Source organism: Coregonus lavaretus (assembly GCF_964263955.1).
Source record: "Coregonus lavaretus genome assembly, chromosome: 31".
Taxonomy (NCBI): domain Eukaryota; kingdom Metazoa; phylum Chordata; class Actinopteri; order Salmoniformes; family Salmonidae; genus Coregonus; species Coregonus lavaretus.
The window spans coordinates 12896780-12915198 of NC_140018.1; the positions used below are offsets into that span (position 1 = coordinate 12896780).

An 18419-nucleotide genomic window follows, 5' to 3' on the forward strand; every position below is an offset into this window, starting at 1 on the left:
CGTGATGCTATTCATGCTGTGTCTGTTAACTGTCGTTGTTGTGTCTTGTCAACCATAACAACAGCCATAAAGTAATAGAACACAACACAAACAATAACAACAAATGGACTCTCATTCCTAATAACTTCGGACAACAGATACAAAGGAACAGAACACAAACAAAGACAAAGAAACACAAACAGATGGATTCTCATTATCAAATATCTTCACATCTACTGGGATAGTAACACAGCCTTAAAACCTCCATGCACACTGTACCTTGTCTCCCAGTCCCAGAAGTATCTCTGGTCTTATTTTTAACTTCACTTTCACCACTGCAGTCCTTATGCTACACACACAGGCACGTGGTGACTAGATTAGCCTAGATGTCAGTATGGGGCAGTGTCAGACCTCTCCCTGAGGCCCATCTCTGACTCACTCATTCCTCTCTTACACGCACTGTCTTGCCTATGGGTCCTCTCCACTCTCCTCTGATGGCATTTGACCCTATAGGTTCTGAGAATGACCACAGAGAGCATTGTGGGTGTCACTGTCTTTCTCCGGTGACAGAGTTAGGAGCATCGTAAGCACCAGGGTTCCATGGGTTCCACAGCTGTGATGTCACCTCTATATGGGGCTGTTCCAGTTGTCTTGGACCTCCTCTCCAGTGAAACGTGATGATGTAGGCACTTGGATGGTCAATCCCCAAACAGCAGTTATTTGAAAGATTTGAAACTCTCAGCTTACAGTTTTTCCCAGCCATGCTGTTGGCCAACACTTAGGGAAAAAAATGTGCTATCTAGAACCTAGAAGGGTTCTTCGGCTGTCCCCATAGGAAAACCTTTTGAAGAACCGTTTTAGGTTCCAGGTAGAACTCTTTTGGGTTCTATGTAGAACAATGTCCACAGAGGGTTCTACATGTAACCAAAAAGGGTTCTCCTATGGGGACACCCGAAGAACCTTACTGCAGTGGACGTGTGTGGTAGTAGGACAGGGCTGGCAGGCAGGCAGTATTGGAGTAGTGGGCAGCAGGCTATGTCATATCCATCAGGAGCCACATAGATTTTTTATTTTCGATTTGAAGCAACACACACACACACACAAACACACACACACACACACACACACACACACAGAGGCCTCTGGCCTTAATGAGAGATGAAGGGGAGTAGTCTCTAGTCTGGTCCCATTCTATCAGATAGCCCAGCAGGAGTTGGGATTGTGTTCCAGACGGGGAGATGGAACAGCATACTGATTAGTGTGGGAACCATAGTGCAGTATGGTTAAATGTAGCTCACAGATAGCAGCCTTCCTCTCCACACCTTCTCTTATTCCTCACACTTTTTTTTAAAGCGTTGTGTACAATTATTATCATTATATTTTCATTACTATACGGATCTCTTATGGACAGACTACGTAAACAAGCATCTGACCAAATTACGTTCTGCTTAGGTTCTACTAAACCCCCCTACAGTACTGTAGTTTAGCTAACTCAAACTAGCGAAAACCACTTACTAAGAGCAACTGCAGAGATTAAACCTATTGAGACAGAGGTGCTATGGAGTAGGATAAGAGCAGCAGAGACTGCGCTAATTACAGATGTAGGTTCTTAAATTTGAGCCAGTTTGCTACAGCAGGAAAATTATCCTGCAGCAACAGGAAATTTGAATTATTATGTGGATTATAATTAATGGACATTTTTGTAGGCGTTGATACATTTTCCGTAAGGCAAAAGTAAGTCTGACATTTCTACGTGGAAATTACAAACTTCAGAAGCCTTTTTAAACCTCAAATACACTACATGTTTTACATTTCCTGCATTGGAGGAAAGTTGTACGGCAACAGGGTGATCAAATTAAGATCCTACATCTGTAGCACTACAGTATAGCAGCAGGACTGAAACATGTTGCTTACACCACAACGTTAAAGCCGCAGGGCTACATCTGAGCTGTCTCATTAGGTGAAACACCAATTACAGTGACAAAGATCCTACTGATATATGAGCGACGAAGCAAGAACAGATATTTTTCGTTGACACGTGTTCGCAGTCCCGTGATGTGTCAACATGTCTATAAGAGCGCGTTGCAGACAGATCGCGTATGTGTGATATCTCCTTACATCTCTGGGCCCTGGTGGACGAGGGGCCGGCGTATGTGTGATATCTCCTTACATCTCTGGGCCCTGGTGGACGAGGGGCCGGTGTATGTGTGATATCTCCTTACATCTCTGGGCCCTGGTGGACGAGGGGCCGGTGTATGTGTGATATCTCCTTACATCTCTGGGCCCTGGTGGACGAGGGGCCGGTGTATGTGTGATATCTCCTTACATCTCTGGGCCCTGGTGGACGAGGGGCCGGTGTATGTGTGATATCTCCTTACATCTCTGGGCCCTGGTGGACGAGGGGCCGGTGTATGTGTGATATCTCCTTACATCTCTGGGCCCTGGTGGACGAGGGGCCGGTGTATGTGTGATATCTCCTTACATCTCTGGGCCCTGGTGGACGAGGGGCCGGTGTATGTGTGATATCTCCTTACATCTCTGGGCCCTGGTGGACGAGGGGCCGGTGTATGTGTGATATCTCCTTACATCTCTGGGCCCTGGTGGACGAGGGGCCGGTGTATGTGTGATATCTCCTTACATCTCTGGGCCCTGGTGGACGAGGGGCCGGTGTATGTGTGATATCTCCTTACATCTCTGGGCCCTGGTGGACGAGGGGCCGGTGTATGTGTGATATCTCCTTACATCTCTGGGCCCTGGTGGACGAGGGGCCGGTGTATGTGTGATATCTCCTTACATCTCTGGGCCCTGGTGGACGAGGGGCCGGCGTATGTGTGATATCTCCTTACATCTCTGGGCCCTGGTGGACGAGGGGCCGGCGTATGTGTGATATCTCCTTACATCTCTGGGCCCTGGTGGACGAGGGGCCGGTGTATGTGTGATATCTCCTTACATCTCTGGGCCCTGGTGGACGAGGGGCCGGCGTATGTGTGATATCTCCTTACATCTCTGGGCCCTGGTGGACGAGGGGCCGGCGTATGTGTGATATCTCCTTACATCTCTGGGCCCTGGTGGACGAGGGGCCGGCGTATGTGTGATATCTCCTTACATCTCTGGGCCCTGGTGGACGAGGGGCCGGTGTATGTGTGTGCTAGCGTATGTGTCTGTCACGTGTGGACACAGATACAGTAAACAGAGTATAAATAGCCTAGCTGGCCTGGACGGCCTGTCCAGAAAGAGATCTCATACTACTCAGGAGGGTCTGGGGGCCAAATCTGAAATGGCACCCTATACAGTGCACTACATTTAGCCAGAGGCCTAAAGTATAGGGCACTATATGGGCATGTAGGGTGCCATTTTGGACACATGGGTCTTCCCTTGGTATTTTCACACCTAAACAAAGCAGAGAACCTGGGATTAAGGCCCTGTTTGTCATGCTTTCTACACTGTCTAGTTACTCATCGCCTGCCTGATAACTAATAGGGTCTGGGACTGTGCTGCAGGAACAGGGAAGGAAGGAGCTTGTTTTATTTTCATTCGACCCCACACTGACTCAACCAAGATAGGGTGGCCTCACTGCATTTTGTAGTCAACTACTGTATCTGTCTGTGAGTAACTAAGAGTCTGGGTCTCTGCTGCAGAAAGAGAAATGGACCGGCTTTATTTTCTCAAAGCTAGTTTGGAACGGCCCCAACTCAAACAGACTTGGAAAAGCATGTAGACTCTTTCTGATAGAATGGGCTTTCATTTCCTGAAATGTACAGTGCATTCGGAAAGTATTCAGGCCCCTTGACCTTTTCTACATTTTGTTACTTTACAGCCTTATTCTAAAATGGATTAAATAAATAAAAATATTAATCAATCTATACACAATACCCCATAATGACAAAGCAAAAACTGGTTTTTAGACATGTTTGCAAATTTATAAAAAATCTAAAACAGAAATACCTTAATTACATGAGTATTCAGACCCTTTGCCTTGAGACTCGAAATTGAGCCAGATGAATCCTGTTTCCATTGATCAGCCTTGAGATGTTTCTACAACTTGGGAGTCCACATGTGGTAAATTCAATTGATTGGATATGATTTGGAAAGGCACACACCTGTCTATATAAGGTCCCACAGTTGACAGTGCATGTCAGAGCAAAAACCAAGCCATGAGGTCGAAGGAATTGTTCGTAGAGCTCCGAGACAGGATTGTGTAAAGGCACAGATCTGGGGAAGGGTACCAAAAAATGTCTGCAGCATTGAAGGTCCCCAAGAACACAGTGGCCTCCATCATTCTTAAATGGAAGAAGTTTGGAACCACCAAGACTCTTCCTAGAGCTGGCCACCCGGCCTAACTGAGCAATCGGGGGAGAAGGGCCTTAGTCAGGGAGGTGACCAAGAACCCGATGGTCACTCTGACAGAGCTCCAGAGTTCCCCTGTGGAGATGGGAAAACCTTCCAGAAGGACAACCATCTCTGCAGCACTCCACCAATCAGGCCTTTATGGTAGAGTGGCCAGACGGAAGCCACTCCTCAGTAAAAGGCACATGAAAGGCCGCTTGGAGTTTGCCAAAAGGCACCTAAAGACTCTCAGACCATGAGAAACAAGGTTCTCTGGTCTGATGAAACCAAGATTGAACTCTTTGGCCTGAATGCCAAGCTTCACGTATGGAGGAAACCTGGCACCATCCCTACTGTGAAGCATGGTGGTGGCAGCATCATGTTGTGGGGATGTTTTTCAGCGGCAGGGACTGGGAGACTAGTCAGCATCAAGGGAAAGATGAACTGAGCAAAGTACAGAAAGATCCTTGATGAAAACCTGCTCCCGAGCGCTCAGGACCTCAGACTGGGGTGAAGGTTCACCTTCCAACAGGACAACGACCCTAAACACACACCCAAGACAACGCAGGAGTGGCTTTGGGACAAGTCTATGAATGTCCTTGAGTGGCCCAGCCAGAGCCCGGACTTGAACCCGATCTAACATCTCTGGAGAGACCTGAAAATAGCTGTGGAGCGACGCTCCCCATCCAAACTGACAGAGCTTGAGAGGATCTGCAGAGAAGAATGGGAGAAACTCCCCAAATACAGGTGTGCCAAGCTTGTAGCGTCATACCCAAGAAGACTCGAGGCTGTAATTGCCAAAGATGCTTCAACAAAGTACTGAGTAAAGGGTCTGAATACTTATGTATTATGTTGTTTATTTTCTATACATTTGCAAAAAGTTTTTACTTTGTCATTATGGGGTATTGTGTGTAGATTGAGGGAGAAAAAACTATTAAACTATTTTTAGAATAAGGCTGTAACATAACAAAATGTGGAAAAAGTCAAGGGGGCTGAATAGTTTCCGAATGCACTGTATTGCCTGATAGACATAGGTTAAATTGTTTTCGAAACACAGCCAACTGTTTACCCATTCAACAAATGGGTCTTAATCATGTCATACTGAGGACCACTTTACTATGTAACTAACTGGCCATATAATTCCTGCTTCGGAGAATATTACCTATATTGCATTCGAAATAAACATCCTAGCCCGGTTTCACTGTGGTTTCTATTTGAAATATGGGTCATAATGTTTCCATCTTCTGGAGCACTTTACTGTGCCTATAACTCCAGTCTAGCCAGGGGAGATAGAGTATTAACAGATGGTAATCCCCTGTGGTCTGTGGACCCGTCGACTCCAGGCTTGGACCCCCGCCCAGTGGCCCTGCAGGCAGGCAGGCAGACTGATATCTGGGCGACAGGGATTCCTGGAAGCCTACGGTCCTACTAAGTTTAGGGGGGAATGAAAGAGGAGAAGCAGCCAGTACTGTACAGGACTCATCTCTCTGGGTGAACCGTCCCCTGCCTGACCGGGGTTAGCATGCTAGGCTAGTTTTATTGCCAACTATTTATGCTGATGTTATGTCTGTCTACTGTGGTGGTAGAAATAAATCATGGGTTATTTTAATACAAGTTGGAAACTATGGTTAAGGACATTTTACGAGAGGTGACAAGTTCCTCAGATTGACATGCTGAACTGCCATGTTTTTTTCTAGTGCAAAAAAATCTAGGCTCATGTTCGCTGTGACATTTGATACTGTGGGACAGGTGAGGGTGTTGATACCGTGGGCAGTGGTGGAAAAGTAAGTAAGTAAAGATACATCAATAGAAAATGACTCAAGTAAAAGGGAAAGTCACCCAGTAAAATATTACTTGAGTAAAAGCAGTGTTTCCTCTGGAAAATGTGTTAGCTGTGGGGGAAAAGTTAGCGGGGGTGGGGGGGTTTAATACAAAATATGAATAAGTACTGAAAAGCTTGGTTCTGGTGACTTTTTAAAAGGACTCAAATAAACCATCTAGAATATAATTTCCACCCCCAGAAATGAGCTCAATAACATATTGGTAAAAGTATTATAGTATACAGGATGCAATTTAAGGTTGAGTGCTGCAGCTATCTAAAGAAACACAACATAAAAAAAAAAAATTTCAGAAAGGAGGTCTATCTTGACAAAATGAACAGAGGAACATTTGACTGAACATTAATTAGAGCCCACTAATTCATGTTCATCACAAAAGGAGGGCGTTGGAAATCTCTTTCCAGGTTCTGACAAAAACCTAGTTCTGACATAGTTTACAGCCTTTGTCAGAACACTTTATTCTTCTGGGCTTTTGGAAAAAGATTTCCAACATCCTCCTGTAATTGAGCTCCTTGATGGGGAGCAGCATGCAGGCGGCTAGATGCTCTCCCTGCAGTCTGTTCCTCAAGTCTGTTTTTACCTGCAATAACAGAAAGAATAATAAGAGAAGGGAGAAGGACAAAGAGGATCTACTTTCACATTTAAATGTTCTTACTCGTTTCATTGCAGAGAAGGCCCTCTCACAATTAACGGAAGACACTGGTATAGTCAGTGCGATTGCTGGCTAAGGCAGGGGTAGAGCTGCCCCCACTCATCAAACAGCGAGGCCAGCTTTGTCATTGTCGTCAGCTGGTCCAACCCCTGAAATACATGAAAAACTAAAATATGTACAACATTAAAGAAGCGCCAACAGAGTGGTAGTTCAACAGGAAAAAGGGTTGGGCAACACTGGCCTAAATTGTTCTCTTCAAAAGATTGTCACATTCATGCCATACCTTGAATACTCCAACTAGCACATGTTGCTTGTAAGAGGGTCACTCTTGCGGCACAGCAGCCTCTGGCGCTTGCAAGAACTGCCTGGAGAGGATGGTCAGGTTAAAGGTGTTCATCCTCTCACTAGAGAACGCAGCCTGAGGTCCCAACACACTGAAGGCCCCCAGAATCTCCAGGTATTGGAACCTCCGGTCTAGGCTGTCTTGGAGGCCAACAAGATATGGATCCATGACCTAATTACAGCACAAAACAGAAAATAAGTGATTAATAGCTGTTTATTTTAGTTTATCCAACAGCATTTAAAAACAAATGTTTTTACCTCCTCTGAACTGAGCCCAGAACTGCTCCCTGGTCTTGGTCTTCTCCACCTGGCCTCTCCCTCTCCTTGATGTTGAATGCGCCCAGACCCATTGGGTCATTGAGGTCCTGGTGGAGTTGGCTCAGAAATGACCCCGGGGGCTGGGAATCACCAGAATATTTTATGGCGAGGAGTGAGGCCATTGTCACAGGGACCTACAACACTAGAGTTGTTTTGCTTGAAGTTAGTTAGTGTCAGTAGTTCTTAAATATTTCATTGAGTAGTGCTGTCCTGTGACTCTGTTAAACTGAGACATTTGCACACGTTTGAACATGAAGATAGATTGCCAGGAAGTTTACATCCTCATTTTGGAATACTTTTGAAGCCGCGTCAGGTGAGGCAGCACGTCTGCCTGCAGGTAAAGTGCTGCCACAAATTAGAGTTAGAAAGGTTTGTCACTCCACAATGATACATCAATTGACAATACAAAACAGGTTTTAAAAACCACAATGTGGACCACTGAAATAGTTTTGAGACACTGAAAGCAGTAATAACAACATAGTACATTATTTAATTTGGAGTTAATTTGTAGGCCTACCTGTACGTGGCACAGAAAGCGTAGAGGCCCTTAGCAGTTGGGCACCGGTTCACCTCCACCTCCTCAGTCAACACTGCGCTCAGGTTTCGCTGAAGATTAGCCACGGCCAGGTGCTGGGACAGCTAGCGAACATCCTTTACTTCCTGCAAAATACATGTATTTTGAGTGTAGAAGCAGTAGGTAAACAAGATGAGACCAGAGTAGCCAAGTGAAGAAATGTGATGCATAATCTCACCTTCACTTTTAAGTACAGAAGGCCCAGGGTCGCTGAAGCAGCTTTCAAGACTTCTGTCTTGTTACTGCTTTTGGCAAAGTAACTATGGAGCTCCTTGAAAGTGTCCATATAGGGGACCTCAGCTGATGCATCTTTACAGGTCAGAGCAAGGTGGTGGGCTGCACATGCCACAGACACCATCCATAGGAAGGCATCCTTTAGCTCTTTTGCCACACCACTATGTTGTCCTGTTGGAAGATGAGGAAAAAAATGTGCATCACAAGACATACTGTAAAAAATAAAAAATAAATTGTTTTTGTTCATTCTAAGACTGTTTTGTGTCTATACGAGTCATCACTACAGCCCCATCAGTGCCCAGGCCGTACAATCTCTCTTATTATCTCATTTTGATGTGCAGCACCTCCTTGATGGCGGCAACGATGATGTCCCTTGCCATCTAGGACTGACACTAGGTCCAGGAACTGGTTGTAAAAGGTGTCCCTCTTGGTCCATGTATCTGGAAAACATACAAAAATCCATACACAATTTCATTATTACTCATGACTGTAGAATATCACTATTAATAATAATTTTAACTCTTACTGAAATAATTCCTGACATGTAAATCCAGCTGCTTATTAGTTGCCACATCTGTAGTTTTATCAGCCTCCAGGCCAATGGCTACAGATGTCTGGATAGCATGGAGCAGTGGTTCCCAAACTGTGAAGAGCGCCCCACTCTTGAAAGTTGTAATAGTAGAATGCACAAGGTGCAATTTCGAAATTGGGTAGTGCATCATCAGTTCGTCTTGTCATATTAGTCATTGAATACCTTAGAGAGCTATTTCTAACTTGTCAGAAATGTCCAGATTAACTAGCCCATGTTAGCTAAAGTTTTTTTATTTATGTATTTTTTTGCCCATAGATATTGTTGTAATTTATTTTGCCACTCAAATATCACATGAATACACATTAGACATGACAAAATGTAAAGAATTGCAAGAACATTTGCTTTAAAACTGCAACATTCTCTTTGCAACCCATGACAAAATGTGTAGAATTGCAGGAAACAAACTTTCAACCTACAAAATTCTCTCCACCAACAAGAGGAGTGTGAACAGTTTGTGTCATGAACAGTGCTTGTGCCCATAGAAATATACATGGTGCGTGCATGTGCGTTGGGGGGGCATGGGATGTTCCCCAATGCTGGAAGGGGGGCCCCGGGTGAAAGAGTTTGGGAACCCCTGGCATGGAGGATAGGCCCCTCCACAACTTGAGCCAGAATCTTAAACATTTCGTCCACTATTATGTGTGACCTGTAGTTTGTGTTCTTGCCAATCTTCAAGTAAATGAGAACAATGTGAAATAAGTCTGGTGACATTTAAATATCAAGTGAAGAAAATATGAACAAAAACATTGTGGAGCACTTATTTCACCATGTGTTGCTCTGTCCCTGGGTGCCGGTTAATATAGTCCAGCCGATGAGTCTGGGCCCCTATTTCAATAAAAGGCCGCTTTGACACACCCCTCTTAGCAACCTGCCTATGTTGACGGCACAGGCGGCAGAACATTCCTAGACGGGATGTAGAGTGTTGTTTAGTGGAATTACTGGTGGCTGGGGAAATACCTATTACAGATAGCAAGCATTACAACACTACACAATGCTGTAGACTAGTACAGACTAAATATACACAAAATGTTTTAGCCCTTAGCCTAATTAAGGAAATTTGACTAAACATGTGGCGTATTATATAGCCACGGTTTCAGTCTGTCAATTTTAAGCCACTTTAGGTCCCATCCGGATTGCCGGTGGTGCGCACTTGGTCTTACTCCTCTCTCCTCCTCCTCTCCTTTTATCTACTCCTCTTTCTTCTCCTTCTCTCCTTTTCTCCTTCCATCTCCCCTCCTGGCTCTCTCCTCTCCTCTGCTCCATTCTGTCCCTCATGCATCCCTGCCTCAGTAACTTTAGTTAACCATGTTTCCATCATCAACATACTTGTGGATATTGGATAGCTAATTGCCGTTACAATTGTGGCAGCAATATAATAGATATAAATTATGTTAGTAGTTTTTAGGTTATAGCTAGCTTATGTAGTTAACTAGTTGGCTAGCTAATGTTAGTCAAACAAACAAGCTAACGTACCTTTCTTGCAGTTTCTCACACAGGTGCACTCTGAGGTTATTCAAGTGAATTGTGTTTCGCGCTGCAGAGCTTCTGTATTGCGCACTGGTCACTCGCGCACTGGTCCTTGGCGTGCCGTTTCTCACGCAGGTTCACTCTGAGGTGATTCAAGTGAATTGTGTTTTGTGCCGCAGAGAGTCTATCGAGCACTGGTCACTTGTGCACTGGTCATTGGCGCACTGTGTTTCTTGAGTTGCAGGCTGCCTGCCACAACTCACAGAGCTAAATAACCTTGAACTGTGTTGAACCCAGACAGATTATCTATTTACCAAGAAAAGCTAATGTACTTTACAGAACTTTATTGAAACTATGTTTGGTAGAAATAGGATGTTTCTTTTGGTGTGGTTGCAATGATTCTTCCATGGCGCAGCGCCACACTTAAATGAACGCAGAGGAAACACTGGTATAAGTCTAAAAGTGTCTGGTTTTAAATATAAATAAGTAGCAAAAGTAAAAGCTATAAATCCTTTAAAATTATTTATATTAAGCAAACCATTAAGCAAACCAGATGGCACGTTTTTTTTTTTTTATGGATAGCGAGGGGTATACTCCAACACAAGCATTTGTGTTTAGGGAGTCCACCAGATCAGAGGAAGTAGGGATGACCATGTGTTATCTTGATAAGTACGTGAATTGGACAATTTTCCTGTCCTGCTAAGCATTGGAAATGTAACTAATACATTTGGGTGACAGAGAAATTGTATGGGAGTAAAAAGTACATCTTATCTTTAGGAATGTAGTGGAGTAAAAGTAGTCAGAAATATAAATGGTAAAGTACAGGGTCTCGTTGCATAAAACATCTTAAGTGTTTCCCTTAAGGAATAATTTTCCCTTACCTAAGGCAGTTGTTTAAGGGCGTTGCAGAGGATAGTTTTAACCAAATTGCTTCAGAAGATACTAAACCACATTTCTTGTGGTTACTTTAGCTAGCTTACAGAGTAGCTATAGCTAACTAGCCAGCTAGCTTTGTAGCCATAGATTGTGCACCTTCCATTGGTTAGCTAAGTAGCTAGCTAGCTGGTTGATGTTTCCTTTTGTAACCAAAGTAAATGAAAGCAACATTCACCTCCACAAATGATGTTTACATTGATATCCATACTGAATTAAGCAGTTAAGGGACCTAATGGGCACCCTTAACCTTTTCACTTAATTTAAGGGGGAAATTCACCTTTAAATGTTTTGTGCAACTGACTTAAAGTTAAGGAAACTTTAAGGGAAAAGATAAGGGGAAAATTAACTTAAGGTGTTTTATGCAACCGGGCCCAGATACACCCCCCAAATACTTAAGTAGTACTTCAAATATATTTTTACTTAGTTACTTCACACCACTGACCGTGGGTGAATTTCTTTTCCAATTTTGTTGCCTTACAACCTGGAATTAAAATGGATTTTTTGGGGGTTTGTATCATTTGATTTACACAACATGCCTACCACTTTGAAGATGCACATTTTCTATTGTGACACAAACAAGAAATAAGACAAAAAAAAACAGAAAACTTGAGCGTGAATAACTATTCACCCCCCCAAAGTCAATACTTTGTAGAGCCACCTTTTGCAGCAATTACAGCTGCAAGTCTCTTGGGGTATGTCTCTATAAGCTTGGCACATCTAGCCACTGGGATTGTTGCCCATTCTTCAAGGCAAAACTGCTCCAGCTCCTTCAAGTTGGATGGGTTCCGCTGGTGTACAGCAATCTTTAAGTCATACCACAGATTCTAAATTGGATTGAGGTCTGGGCTTTGACTAGGCCATTCCAAGACATTTAAATGTTTCCCCTTAAACCACTCGAGTGTTGCTTTAGCAGTATGCTTAGGGTCATTGTCCTGCTGGAAGGTGAACCTCCGTCCCAGTCTCAAATCTCTGGAAGACTGAAACAGGTTTCCCTCAGGAATTTCTCTGTATTTAGCGCCTGAGACTCTGGGGCCTTTCAGAACAGGCGTCTACATACTGAGATCATGTGACACTTACATAAAGTCCACCTGTGTGCAATCTAACTAATTATGTGACTTCTAAAAGGTAATTGGTTGCACCAGATCTTATTTAGGGGCTTCATAGCAAAGGGGGTGAATACATATGCACGCACCACTTTTCCGTTATTTATTTTTTGAATTTTTTGAAACAAGTTATTTTTTTCACTTCACCAATTTGGACTATTTTGTTTATGTCCATTACATGAAATCCAAATAAAAATTCATTTAAAATTACAGGTTGTAATGCAACAAAATAGGAAAAACGCCAAGGGGGATGAATACTTTTGCAAGGCACTGTATACATTGAAAAGATTCTGCCCTGGATTATTATTAGGATTTTGTCCCAAGCCTGTGAAAGGAAAATTATTAAGTATTTTCTGCAGTGTCTCTGTCTCAGTGCCTCTGGTGGAAGTGTTCAATGGGCTTAATGTTGTTAGCATGCCTGAACGGACAGATGTTCATGGGCACATTCATTGTCGTGCCACTACTGTTTCGCTCTCCCTGTCCTGTGTCTGTCTGTGTTTCCCCTGTGTTCTAGATGCAGGCTAGACATGGCCTAGTTAGCCACCAGAAAGAATCTACAGAAAGAATCAGGCCACTGCCTCCTATTTCACATTCCCTTTGTTCATTTAGAAAATTGAAACGAGTCCAGGATCTGCAAATGAAACCCAGTGGAATTACTTTTGTTTTTGTGCCAGCCCTATATTATCAGAATCTGCCTTTGATGTTGGAATTTGGAATGCAATGATTCCTAGGCATTCCAGACAGTTCCTTGCAGTGGAGGTGAAGGATTGCCTGACCTCGTGTAAAACAGTGCTGTTTTGAGGGGAATTGTTTGAATGACTTGAATATAACTGATCTTTGTGAGGAAAATATGCTTGTGTAGGCCTTACTTTGTGTTCAAATGATGCTACAGGATTATCTCCATCAACATAGCGAACTGCTTAAGAGACTGACGGACTGGTAGTGTTCCAGTCCTCCCTGTCATAATAAATAAGCAACAGAGGACATGGAAATCGTATTATATCCCAGAGAAATAGAAGTGCAGTAAATGAAAGTAACCTAATCTATGTTCCTTTAACTGTTAGCGCCGAGGGTATTGACTGCAATAATCATATGCACATATAATTTTATTCCACTGTTTGCACTGAAACTGTATGCCTTAGGAAGAAGCCCACTGTGGGCAGCCCACTCAGTACCATTGACTCAAATGTAAATGTCACTGACATGTCTACCTCAGATAAGCCTCTCAGTTTAGCACTAAAAACAAACAAGCAACCCAGAAAATGACAAAAACAAATTGGCCATATTAACATATGTAGCCAGAGAAAGAAGGTTAATGAAATGGACAACTTATTAACATCAGAAAACATTCATATTCTGGCCATCTCTGAAACACACTTAGATAATTCATTTGATTATGCAGTAGTAGCTATACATGGTTATAGAATATATAGGAAAGATAGAAATGCAAATGGAGGAGGTGTTGCCATGTACAGTACCAGTCAAAAGTTTGGACACACCTACTCATTCCAGGGTTTTTCTTTATTTTTACATTGTAGAATAATAGTGAAGACATCAAGATAGCCCTATTTGGTAAAAGACCAAGTCCATATTATGGCAAGAACAGCTCAAATAAGCATCCATCATTACTTTAAGACATGAAGGTCAGTCAATACGGAACATTTCAAGAAGTTTCTTCAAGTGCAGTCACAAAAACCATCAAGCGCTATGATGAAACTGGCTCTCATGAGGACCGCCACAGGAATGCTTCAGAGTTCAAGTCACAGACACATCAACTGTTCAGAGGGGACTGTGTGAATCATGGTCGAATTGCTGCAAAGAAACCACTACTAAAGGACACCAATACTAAGAAGAGACCTGCTTGGGCCAAGAAACACGAGCAATGGACATTAGACCGGTGGAAATCTGTCCTTTGGTCTGGAGTCCAAATGTGAGATTTTTGGTTCCAACCGCCGTGGCTTTGTGAGACACGGTGTGGGTGAACGGATGATCTCCGCATGTGTATTTCCCACCGTAAAGCATGGAAGAGGTGGTGTTATGGTATGGGGGTGCTTTGCTGGTGACACTGTCTGTGATTTATTTAGAATTCAAGGCACACTTAACCAGCATGGCTACCACAGTATTCTGCAGCGATACGCCATCCCACCTGGTTTGGGCTTAGTGGGACTATCATTTGTTTTTCAACAGGACAATGACCCAACACACCTCCAGGCTGTGTAAGGGCTATTTTGCCAAGAAGGAGCGTGATGGAGTTCTGCATCAGATGACCTGAACTCCACAATCCCCCGACCTCAACCCAATTGAGATGGTTTGGGATGAGTCGGAAGGCAGAGTGAAGGAAAAGCAGCCAACAAGTGCTCAGCATATGTGGGAACTCCTTCAAGACTGTTGGAAAAGCATTCCAGGTGAAGCTGGTTGAGAGAATGCCACGAGTGTGCAAAGCTGTCATTAAGGCAAAGGGTGGCTATTTGAAGAATCTCAAATATAAAATATATTTTGATTTGTTTAACACTTTTTTGGTTACTACATAATAATATATATAATATGCCATTTAGCAGACGCTTTTATCCAAAGCGACTTACAGTCATGCGTGCATACATTTTTTTTGTGTATGGGTGGTCCCGGGGATCGAACCCACTACCTTGGCGTTACAAGCGCCGTGCTCTACCAGCTGAGCTACAGAGGACCACACATGATTCCATGTGTGTTATTTCATAGTTTATGTCTTTACTATTATTCTACAATGTAGAAAATAGTAAAAATTAAGAAAAACCCTTGAATGAGTAGGTGTGTCCAAACTTTTGACTGGTACTGTATGTATTATGTCATGTTTCATGTGGACCCCAGAAAGAGTAGCTGATGCTTTTGCAGCGGCTAATGGGGATCCTAATAAATACCTAAATACCTACAAGCACACTCATGTATACTCAGTAGTACTCAAAGCAGAACACATGAAAATAAAAAAAACATTCAAATTAACCTAGGAACCTACCTGAACCTAGGAAGACCATTGACTTAACAGTGTTTGTGTGATATCTCTCTACCAGGTATGCTGCAAAATGGGAAGAAGTTTGACTCTTCTCGAGACAGAAACAAGCCCTTCAAGTTCAAGATCGGGCGACAGGAAGTCATCAAGGGCTGGGAGGAAGGAATCGCACAGGTGAGACTGCATTGTCTTACGTTAGATAATGCGACTCCATCTGCACTCATAATATTTTATGATAATATTGCAACACATGATAAGGAAGCGTTGACAATTTCTCTGTTGTCTCCCTCCCGCCCTCTCTCCTCCTCCCCTCTGTCTCCTCCTCCCCTCTCTGCCCCAGATGAGTGTGGGCCAGCGGGCGAAGATCACCTGTACGCCTGACATGGCCTATGGAGTCACAGGTCACCCCGGGGTCATCCCCCCTAACGCCACCCTCATCTTTGACGTTGAGCTCCTCAAGCTTGAGTGAGTGACCCCTCTCTGGGGTCAGGGGTGAAAGGTCAAATGGGGCCTAAAAGGTCACTCACTACCTCCCCTTTGACGGGGTAACACTGCCCCACACCATCGAGCAACCAACCCCGAGCAACAAACCCCCTCTGCTCCTTAGATTTTTTTGCATCTTCAACTACTCAACACTTAAGGATCTACTGCTTTGTTGCCAACTTACTGTCATTGTAGATGGATGCTGCCTGCCGCTAAACTGATTTTAGACTTTTTACACACATGATACCATAGTTTGGCTTCCTCTGTCTTAATGTTTTTGATATATGTCCATGAGCATTGCTTTTCTTTTTCCTATTTTCATTTTAGGTTGTACATTTTATTGAATCTGTATGACAAAGAAACATAGTAGAACCATCCGATGAATTCCGTAATATATTGCAATGGAATGTCACTGCCTTACTGTTTTCCAAAGCTCAAACAGTACAATACTCTGTATCTCAGGATTCCTTAACTCCGGTCCTGGAGAGCTACTGGGTGTAGCTAGGCTTTTGTTCCAGCCCAGTACTAATGCAGATTGAAGGTGTGTTAGTGCTGGTCTGGATCAAAAGCCTGCACACTCCAGTAGCTCTCCAGGACGGGAGTTGGAGAACCCTGTCGTATCTTGACTAGGAGTTACCAACCACTCTCTGCATTGCCACTTTTGATAAAGGTCTGTCCTGCTGAAAGCTTTAAAGGTTAGGAGTTTTCCTTGACCATGACATCTGAGCAGGTAACACCAGCAGTGTATTCATTACACCGATTCTGTTGCGCAACATTTCATAAACGGAGGCAAACGGAACGGGTAGGGACCTAGCTGAATTTGTCCAATAGAAACTCTTGTTTTAGTTGCAAAACTCTTTGGACTAATGATTGTACCCCTGGTAACACTCTACAACTAGGGCCTGGAGTTTTTTCTGGTCAGCTCACATGGTCATGAAAAACCCTGTCCTGCATAATGATAACTGGTGTGTCTGTGTTTAGTACATTTTGTATCCATCGTAAACATTTACTGCAAGAATACCACAGATATGACTAAATGAAGGACATCAGGAACACAAATCCACTGTACAGTACTACTCTTACAACCCATGGTTAGTTTGGATAATATGACTGTTTAAATCGATCAACTCCTAATAAAAATGGTGAGAATTATGTTTATTGAAAATCTGTGAACTTGAGTCGTGTGTGTGTGTGTGTGTGCGCGTGCGTGCACGCGTGTTCAACTTCGAGAGCTTCCCCTTACAAAAATGTACCATGGTAGTAGAATGAAAAAACTACCATGGTACTATCATGGTTTTTTGGTCACTACCATGGCACGGAAATACCATGGAATTCATCATGTAATTCTCAACATATCCCTAAAAACAGCAAGTTACAATGTTTCCCTTTGTTTACGCTCTGTGTGAATGTTTGTTGGTCCTGTCGCAATGACGACAGGCTAGCTCGACTGGAGCTAACTTTAGCCGGCGTTAGCTTCTATGCTAACTGACTTTCATAAATTAAACTATAAAAACATTTTAAAATAATTATTATATCATTACATTCCGCTTAAATTGGTGTTTCATATCCTATGCTTTATAACTCGCTCACCGTGATGATAACGTATACGGTGCTTCTCTCTTCAGTTGGCTCTCATTCAACTGACTCACTGACTAGGCAGGTTGGTGCGAGTGAGAGTGCGTGAACCAACCACTAGAGCTAGAGGCTCCTTCTGCGGGCCGAAACAAGCGCAACACCCCTTGACTATCAATAAATGATTACCAAATGCCAAAGATTAGGCTACCATATACAGTATCTTACATTATCCCACATTTCAGGTTGGCAACACAGGGAACCCCAAACATGAGCAAAAAACTGTACTATTAATACAGAAAGTATTACCACCTTTTCTTTGATGTTACAGACAAACTAGGACCAACAGTCTTCTTCGATGAGGTTTAACGGCGGTTGGCATCCAATAAAATGTTGTATTACCGCCACCTACTAGACTGGAGTATAACTCCCTTATACTTTGCTTAAAAAAAAACAAAAAAACAATACCCTACCATCTAACACTACACTCACTACAATACATAAATAAATATATATATACACACTGCTCAAAAAAATAAAGGGAACACTTAAACAACACAATGTAACTCCAAGTCAATCACACTTCTGTGAAATCAAACTGTCCACTTAGGAAGCAACACTGATTGACAATACATTTCACATGCTGTTGTGCAAATGGAATAGACAACAGGTGGAAATTATAGGCAATTAGCAAGACACCCCCAATAAAGGACTGGTTTTGCAGGTGGTGACCACAGACCACTTCTCAGTTCCTATGCTTCCTGGCTGATGTTTTGGTCACTTTTGAATGCTGGCGGTGCTTTCACTCTAGTGGTAGCATGAGACGGAGTCTACAACCCACACAAGTGGCTCAGGTAGTGCAGCTCATCCAGGATGGCACATCAATGCGAGCTGTGGCAAGAAGGTTTGCTGTGTCTGTCAGCGTAGTGTCCAGAGCATGGAGGCGCTACCAGGAGACAGGCCAGTACATCAGGAGACGTGGAGGAGGCCGTAGGAGGGCAACAACCCAGCAGCAGG

At 43.4% G+C, this 18419-nt stretch overlaps 1 protein-coding gene across 2 annotated transcripts in view; it reads left to right on the forward strand.

Moving 5' to 3' along the window:
• The window catches only part of fkbp1b (FKBP prolyl isomerase 1B), a 23805-nt gene extending 6823 nt beyond the window's left edge, over positions 1–16982 (forward strand). For both annotated transcript variants that reach the window (XM_084149304.1, XM_084149303.1), the window contains exons 3-4: positions 15409–15521; positions 15688–16982. In XM_084149304.1, the coding sequence (XP_084005430.1) occupies positions 15411–15521; positions 15688–15816 (240 nt within the window). In that variant the 5' untranslated portion in view covers positions 15409–15410 and the 3' untranslated portion in view covers positions 15817–16982. The remainder of the gene's footprint in view (positions 1–15408; positions 15522–15687) is intronic.
• Positions 16983–18419: the final 1437 nt, after the last annotated feature.